General features: G+C 39.7%; 1 protein-coding gene across 2 annotated transcripts in view; it reads right to left on the reverse strand.

Annotated features, from left to right (window-relative positions):
• Nucleotides 1–9,065, reverse strand: part of Wdr70 (WD repeat domain 70) — a 223,620-nt gene that overhangs the window by 209,506 nt on the left and 5,049 nt on the right. Inside the window, exons 3-4 of one of the 2 annotated variants that reach the window (XM_013018678.1) lie at nt 5,835–6,026; nt 3,486–3,690 (exon numbers count right to left, since the gene is read on the reverse strand). In XM_013018678.1, the coding sequence (XP_012874132.1) occupies nt 3,486–3,690; nt 5,835–6,026 (397 nt within the window). Of the gene's footprint in view, nt 1–3,485; nt 3,691–5,834; nt 6,027–9,065 lie in introns of those variants that run through there. The other variant, XM_013018676.1, reaches the window with a different exon arrangement.

The following is a 9,065-nucleotide window of genomic DNA, read 5'->3' on the forward strand; positions in this document are numbered from 1 at the left end:
TCAAAAAAAGCAAAAACTGGAACTACAGCTAAAGTGGTAGAGTGCTCAAAAAAGCTCAGGGAAGCCGGGTGCTGGTGGCTCACGCCTGAATCCTAGCTACTCAGGAGGCTGAGATCTGAGGATCGCGGTTCAAAGCCAACTGGGGCAGGAAAGACCATGAGACTCCTATCTCCAATAAACCACCAGAAAACCGGAAGTGGCTCTGTAGCTCAAGTGGTAGAGAGCTCGCCTTGAGCTGAAGAGCTGAGGGACAGCGCCCAGGCCCAGAGTTCAAGCCCCACGGCCGACAAAAAAAAAAAAGCTCAGGGACAGTGTCCACGCCCTAAATGCAAGCTCTAGTACAAATACAAGAAAACATATACATATATATGTAAACTTCAGTTACTATATTTTACTTTTAGTGTTAATCTCTTAATTTGGGGAATTTCCAGTTATAAGGTATGTATCAATCATACTCATGAACACATTTTTAATAGTTCAGAATCATGAATGTTTACTTTGAACCTAATTTTGTAAATCAATCCCTGCCATATATATGCTTCTGCATTTAAATAGCAAAATAACAATAAATAATAATTATAAACACACAAAAAAATTTCAATTGTGCTTTTGATAAAAGCCAGAAGAAAAAAAAGAAGGTAGATGAATCTGGCAAAAGAATTCAAAAAGCAATTAAGTCTAAAGCAATAAAATTCTAAAATAATAGATTCTCTAATGGTAATATTTACCATAAGTTAGCCATTCTTTCTGATTTTCCCAGAAGAAAACTTTGAAAGTTTTAACCAAATAGAAAATGATGCTTTTTTTTTTTTTTTTGGTCGTCGTGAGGACTGAACTCTGGGCCTGCTGTCGCTCAGTTCTTCAGCTCAAGGCTAGCTTTTTCTGCTTATGTGGTGCTAAGGAATCGAACCCAGGGCTTTATGTGTGCAAGGCAAGCACTCTACCACTGAGCCACCTTCCCAGACCCATGATGCATTTTTATAATAGAGATTTTAGTGAAAATATTTCAGTGAAAGATATTTAAAAGGTACAATTAATCCTGAGAGGGAAAAAAAAACAGCCAACATTGAGATTTTTTTAATTTATTATAAAACAAGATATTTAATGAGATCAGCCAACTTAACCTTGTTTTGCTTCCTTATATATACACACACAAGTAAGCACATGAACACACATACACTGGCATACATACACACACACAAATCCCTATTATTTTATAGGAAAGAAAGATTTACAAAATTTAAATTAAAAGCTTTATTCAGTCAGCTCTAAACAAACATAAATTGACAAGTTTCATATCCTGTACACTGAATAGAAATATTCTTGTTCAAGAATTCTAATTTTAAGCTGGGCACTGGTGGCTCATACTTGAAATCCTAACTACTTAGGAGGCTGAGATCTGATGATCACAATTCAGGGCCAGCCTGGGCAGAAAAGTCCATGAGGGATTTACCTCCAATAAACCACAAAAAGCCAGAAGTGGAACTATGGCTGTAGTAGGGCACTAGCCTTGGATATAAAAGCTCAAGGACAGCAACTAGGCCCTAGGACTGGCACCCATGCCCCAGGACTGGCACATAAAAAGACATTTTTCCAGCTGGTCATCAGTGGCTCACACCTATAATCCTAACTACTCAGGAGACTAAAATCTGAGGATCACAGTTTGAAACCAGCCCCAGAAGGCAAATCTTTGAGATTCTTATCTCCAATTAACCACCAAAAAACTGAAGTGGAGCTATGGTTCAGGTAGCAGAGCACTAGCCCTGAGCAAAAAGAACTCAGGAACAATGCCTAGACTATGAGCTCAAGACCCAGGAACAACACTCAAAAAAAGCCATTTTTTTCTTACCTTTGTTTTTATTAATTTCTTATTTTACTATTGAAAATAAGTTGTTACATAAGGACAGTGAAAGGTTGACGGTTGTATTTTTGTCAGTACTGTCAGGCACTATATCACTTGAACCACTCCTCCAGCCCAGAGGAGGAAAGTGTTTAATATAGGTATCACATACACAAAGTACCACATTTTTTTCCTTTTACTAATTTGGAGGTCATACATCTTTGGTTTTTTTTGTTGTTTTTTTTGGGGGGGTCCAGTTGTGGGGCCTGAACTCTGCTCAAGGCTAGCACTCTACCACTTGAGCCACGGTACCACTTCCGGCTTTTTTCTTATGTGGTGCTGAGGAATCGAACCCAGGGCCTCAAGCATGCAAGGCAAGTGTTCTACCACTGAGCCACCTTCCCAGCCCATATATCTTATTTCTATGCTTTAACCACAACTGGCTTAATAACCTTAAACACGATTTTGTTGTTATTGTTGATTTTGTTGGTCATCGGGCTTGAACTCTGGGCCTCATTGCTTTCCCTCAGCCCTTTAGCTCAAGGCAAGTCCTCTACCGCTTGAGCCAAGCACCACTTCCAAATCCAACCAAAGAAAAAAAGGGTTGGGAAGGTGGCTCAGTGATAGAGTGCTTGCCTTGCATGCATGAGGCCCTGGGTTCAATTCCTCAGCACCACAAAAGCAAAAAAAGTCAGAAGTTGTACTGTGGATCAAGTGGTAGAGCACTATCCTTGAGCTGAAGAGCTGAAGGACAGCACCCAGGCCCACAGTTCAAGCCCCACAACCAACAAAAAAAACATCTCACAGACTTTCCTGCCTGGACTGGATTTGAACCATGATCCTCAGATCTCAGCCTCCTGAGTAGCTAGGATTACAGGCATGAGCCACTGGCACCCAGCTTGACCTTAAACATAAATTTAACTAATATCCCAACAAACCTCCCAAATTAAAGGGTGTAAAAAGAAACTCTGACCTTATCCTACCATCTTCCACTTTATTCTTACTAATTTTAGATCCACTTTGTTTTAATGTATTCCTAAATTTATTCATTGTAGCTTATATGTATATACTTAATGCATAACTTTAATAAGTTTTATTAATTGCTTCCTCTCTTCATTTACTTATCTATTTATTTATTAATTACTTGCTTACTCACTCACTTATTTACTTATTTATTTTGACAGTCTTGGACCTTTGCCAGGCAGGTACTCTACCATCTGAGACACGCCAGTTTTTGCTTTCATTATTTTGAGACTAGGGTATTGATTTTGCCAGCTTGGCCTGGACCAAAATCCTCCTATTTACACTTCACATATAACTTGGAAGACAAGCCTGTACCACTGAACCAGATTTTGTTGGCTCTGATGGTCTCACAAATTTTTGCCCAAGCTGGCCTTGAGCTATGGATAATCCTGATGCTTATACTCGAGTAGCGAGGATTAATTACAGATGTGGGCTTCCATTTACTGTTTTTGAGTTATACTTCCTTCTTCATAAGGTTCTTTTAAACAAGTGCTGTCAGGCTTTGGGGGTTTTGTTTTTTAATTTCATTCAACTCATGATTAACAACTAGCAGAACACTGATCTCTATACTACTTTATAGACAATATTCCTCTAAATTCTTACATTACCACTAAATACTTACTTCTTCTTCATCATCTTCTTCTTCTTCTTCATCATCATCATCATCATCATCTCCTTCTTCACCAAGAGGTGGAGGTAAAGGACCAAGGATATTCTCTTCCGTAAGATTACTTGATTCTCCTACCACTTTAGGGGGCAAAGGAGGGCCAATTAACTCATCATCAGAAGAATCAGAACTTTCTTCACTTTCACTGCTGCTTGTATCCCTGAAAACATAAAAACAGAAACTCTTTGCTTCTGTTGATTTACTCTTTGCCTTTCAAGTGAAAGGAAATCTTGCCACTCCTTTTTTTTTTTTTTTTTAATCAGTCTGTCATAGGCCTGGGCTCTGTCCCTCAGCTCTTCAGCTCAAGGCAAGAGCTCTACCACTTCTAGCTTTTTGGTGGTTAATTGGCCAGGCTGGCTCTGAACTATCATCCTCAGATCTCAGTCTCCTGAGTAGCTGGGAAATGAGCCACTGACACCCGGTTTGCCTCTCCTTTTAATAAGTTTAAGTTTGTAATTCAAATATTAAATGTATAATTCAGGTTTTAATTTTATATTAAGCTAAAAAAAAAAACTTTAGCCAGGTGTCAGTGGCTCAATGCCTATATCCAAGCTACTCAGGAGGCTGAGATCTGAGGATTGCAGTTCAAAGCCAGCTTAGGCAGAAAAGTCCATGAGACTCTTATCTCCAATAAACTACTCAGAAAAAGCTGGAAGTGGTGCTGTGGCTAAAGTGGTAAAGCACTAGGTTTGAACACAAAGAGGCTCAGGGACAGTATCTAAGCCCTGAGTTCAATCCTCAGGATAGCCCCCCCCCCCGCAAAAAAAAAAACATTTAACTAGTTATCATACTCATACGTAACTTAAAGTGAAAGATAGTATCATAACAAATACAAGTTAAAGGCTCATTAAATCATTATCACTTATAAAAAGACGGAAGAGCCAGATACCAGAGTCTGACACCTGTAATCATAGCTAATCAAGAGGCTGAAACCTAAGAATCACAGTTGAAAGCCAATGCAAGCAGACAAATCCAATATACTAGCAAAAGAGGCAAGAAGTAGTATGGCTCAGGTAGTAAAAGCCAGCTTTGAATAAAAAAGCTAAGAAAGACTGAAGGTCTTGAGTTCAAGCCTCAATAGGGGCACAAAAAGAAATACAAAAAGCAGAAGAAAAGAATATTATTAGAATATTCATATTATTAGAACATCAATAAACTATTATAATAGAAAAACTTTGAAACACTAGGCACATATAGTGAAAATAACTGATATAATGAATGCCTCTACTAAGTAACTAAGTATATTTAAACCCAATCACAATCCAACAAAAAAGCTGAAGTAAAATTACTCTGGTTTTTTTTTTTTTTTTTTTGGTCGGAGGCCTGAACTCTGGGTGCTGTCCCTCAGCTCTTAAGCTCAAGGCTAGCACTCTACCACTTGAGCCACAGTGCCACTTCTGACTTTTTCTGCTTATGTGGTGCTGAGGAATCAAACCCAGGGCCTCATGCATACAAGACAAGCACTCTACCACTGAGCCACCTTCCCAGCCCTACAATTACTCTTAAGCAATCATTTTTTATTATCTTTAAGTGGGTAAATAAAAAAAAAGACAAAAATGAAAAAATATTCCTCTTAAAATGTTTCAATACATATTCTAAAATTAAAACTAGTGCTTAGTGCTAATTCAAGTTTGTCAAGATTAAATGTAGCTTAACTTACTCTAGGGCACATCATATGGAGAGACAGAGAGGAGAGAGAAACAGGAGAGAGGAGAGGAGAGAGGGAGAGAGGGAGAGAGGGAGAGAGGGAGAGAGGGAGAGAAGGAGGGGGGGGGAGAGAGTGCGTGCGTGCGTGTGTGTGTTGGTATTGAAGCTTGAACTCAGCCTGAGAGCTGTACCTGAGTTTTTATGCTCAAGGCTACTTCTCAACACTCAAGGCTAGTTCTCAAGACTCAGCCTGAGAGCTGTACCTGAGGTTTTTGTTTTGTTTTGTTTTTTGTCAGTCATGGGGCTTGAACTCTGGGCTTGGGCACAGCTCAAGGTGAGCACTCTACCACTTGAGCTACAGCACCACTACCTGTACCTGAGTTTTTATGCTCAAGGCTAGTTCTCAAGACTTGAGCCACAGCTCCACTTCTAGCTTTTTGGTGGTTATTTGGAGAGAAAAGTTTCACAGACTATTCTGCCTGATATGGCTTCAAACCTTGATCTTCTGATCTCAGCCCCCTGAGTAGCTAGACTTACAAGCATAAGCAATAGGCACCTGGCTTATACAAACTTTTTATTAGAACTTCTGCCTAAATTGTGTTTAGAAGATCTAGAAAATCATACCATAATCAAAACTTTTAGAGAAAAATTATTCACCTTGATGGCTTTGAACAATCTCTGACTGCATTTGAGCCTGATGGTGTTGGTTCAATATCTTCATTTTGTCTTCTTAATTCTTTCTCTCTGTTCATTTCTTCCTCTTTTTCTCTTGCTTCTAAAAATATATTTTTAAGTTTCCAACAATTAGAGACTTCAAAATTAGTGTTGATCTGAAAATTAAACCTCTCTCTCTCTCTCTCTCTCACACACACACACACACACACACACACAAGACTTAAGAGTGTTTAACATAGCCGGGTGCCAGTGGCTCAAGCCTGTTATCCTAGCTACTCAGGAGGCTGAAATCTGAGGATCGTGGTTCAAAGCCAGCCCGGGCAGAAAGTCTGTGAAACTCTTATCTCCAATAAACCACCAGAAAACCGGAAGTGGCGCTGTGGCTCAAGTAGTAGAGCACTCACCTTGAGCTGAAGAGCTGAAGGACTCACCCAGGCCCAGAGTTCAAGTCCCATGACCGACAAAAAAAAAAAAAAGAATTTTCTCTAGGGGTAGCATTGTACTTCAGTCAGTGCCGGGTTCTTTTGTGCCCAGAGAAGGTATTAAGTTTGATTCCAAGACAAAATGTACTGTCCTATAAATGGCTGTTTTTAGAAAGTACTTGCTATATTATACTGGCTAGGAAGATATAATGGGAAGTCCATTGGATGTATATTTTATTAATAAACAGAAATAATCAACAGTTCTCCTTTCCTGACTATATGATCATCTTTGAATATGACACTTTAAACTTCTAGGTCAGGTGTTAGTGGCTCAAACCTATAATTCTAGCTATTCAGGAAGTTGAGATCTAAGGATAGCAGTTTGAAACCTGGGGAATAAAGTCCATGATATTCCAATTCACCACCAAAAAGCCAGGAGTGAAGCTGTGTCTAAAGTGGTAGAGTGCCTTGAGTGAAAAAGTTGAGGGAGTGCCCAGGTGTAGGGTTCAAGCCCTAGTACTAGGTTCAATTCCTCAGTACCACATAAACAGAAAAAGTCAGAAGTGGTGCTGTGGCTCAAGCGGTAGAGGGCTAGCCTTGAGCACAGAGAGGCTCAAGGACAGTGTCCAGGATCTGAGTTCAAGCTGCAGGACTGGCAAAGAAAAAAGAAAAAAAAAGTAAAATAAGCCAACAAGCATCTTATATAATTTACATATATAATTTATATATATATATATAGCATATGCCTTATTTTAAAAAAAAACTGGTTTCTCTGTTTAAAGGGTTATAAACTATGCCCTTTACTGTTTGTTTTTACAAAAGACTATTCAGAAACCATGACCAGATCATTAAAATTTCTCATTGGAGGATAACAGTACAAATCACTTGTCTCATTTTAATGAGACATTCTAATGAAGAATCTCTTAATTCTTGTATAAAAAATTGTGCTTCCACTATCAAGAATTTAGTCATTTCAAATAATGTCACCTCCTGCTTCACTAGAGCAATAAAAAAAAGTAGGGAAAAAGAAACTGTAAAAAAATTTTTTTATCATTATGGGCTAACACAAAAAAAAGCTGAACAGAATTCAGCAAATTTTAGGTACCCTGTGAGAGTCAACAGCTTCATTCTTTTTTTTTTTCTTTTTCTTTTTTGGTCAGTCATGGGGCCTGAACTCTAGGCCTGGGCGCTGTCCCTCAGCTCTTCAGTTGAAGGCTAGCACTCTACCATTTGAGTGTCAGCCCCACTTCCACCTTTTTCTGCTTATGTGGTGCTGAGGAATCAAACGCAGGGCCTCATGCATGCAAGGCAAGCATTCTACCACTGAGCCACTTTCCCAGCCCCAACAGCTTCATTCTTAACCAATGTAAAGCCAAATACAATGAAAATAGTTCTTTTTGCTCTTACCCTTACAAGAGTACAGTAACTTGATCCCAACATCTTTTATGTTCCCAAACAAATTGAAAGGGAAATGTAACCCAGGCAAAAGTAACCCAAAAGACCGCATAGACAGAAGTCAAGTAGAAGATAAGATTTATTGCCAGCAGAGCTCACAAGGCCAAGTTCTCATGAGGAAAGGGAGAAAATGGCACAGTGTGGCTCCTTGGAGGCTTTTATATCATAGGGACCAGAAATGGGAGGTGCCTCACCTACTGCGCAAGCATGGCCAACTAGGGCAGAGATTAGGTCTATGGGAAGTGGGAGTTTCCTTACACACATCATTTCATTTTATTTTATTTTATTTTGGCCGGCCATGGGGCTTGAACTCTGGGTATCTGGGGTGCTGTCCCTCAGCTCTTCAGCTCAAGGCTAGCATCCTACCACTTGAGCCACAGCACTACTTCTGGCTTTTTCTGCTCATGTGGTGCTAAGGAATTGAACCCAGGGCCTAATACATGCAGTCAAGCAGTCTACCACTAAGCCACCTTCCCAGACTCTTATTTTAATTTTACTTTTATTGTTGGTCATGGGGCTTGAACTCTAGGCCTGGACACTGTCCCTCAGCTCTTCAGCTCAAGCTAAGAGCCACAGAGCCACTTCTGGTTTTCTGGTGATTAACTGGAGATAAAGAGTCTCCTGGACTTTCCTGCTTGGGCTGGCTTTGAACAGCAATCCTCAGGTCTCAGCCTCCTGAGTAGATAGGATTATAGGTGTGAGCCACCAGCCTTTCCGGCTCCATCATTTTTTCCTCAGATTAGCGTCCTCTATTTTCAAATACTTATTAGTTTCAGATAAGCATTTCTGTAAAAAGCATACTATATGGATGCAACTTTTACCAATGTTAAGAGCAAACTATCCGCACTAATATGTCTCATTTTATCTATCATTCACACAAACTTCAGCTTCAAATGAATTTAGTTAGCACCTGAAAATTTCAGAATCAATCACTATAGCAAATTCTTTTTTTTTTTGGGTCCGGTCGTAGGGCCTGAACTCTGGGCCTGGGCGCTGTCCCTCAGCTCTTCAGCTCAAGGCTAGCGCTCTACCACTTGAGCCACAGAGCCACTTTGGCTTTTTTCTTTTTTGCTTATGTGGTGCTGAGGAATCAAACCCAGGGCCTCAAGCATGCAAGGCAAATGCTCTACCACTGAGCCACCTTCCCAGCTCCAACTATAGCAAGTTCTTAACTAGGAATAAGATAAAATGTAAAGATGGTAAAATTACTAAAACTGTTATAATGTTTTCTAACCACAATATCCTTACATTTTAAATCCATAAAACTTAAATCTTGCTGGGCGCTGGTGGCTCATGCCTGTAATCCTAGCTACTCAGGAGGCTGAGATCTGAGGAT

This window comes from Dipodomys ordii, unplaced genomic scaffold (genome assembly GCF_000151885.1).
Source record: "Dipodomys ordii isolate 6190 unplaced genomic scaffold, Dord_2.0 Scaffold41, whole genome shotgun sequence".
NCBI lineage: Eukaryota > Metazoa > Chordata > Mammalia > Rodentia > Heteromyidae > Dipodomys > Dipodomys ordii.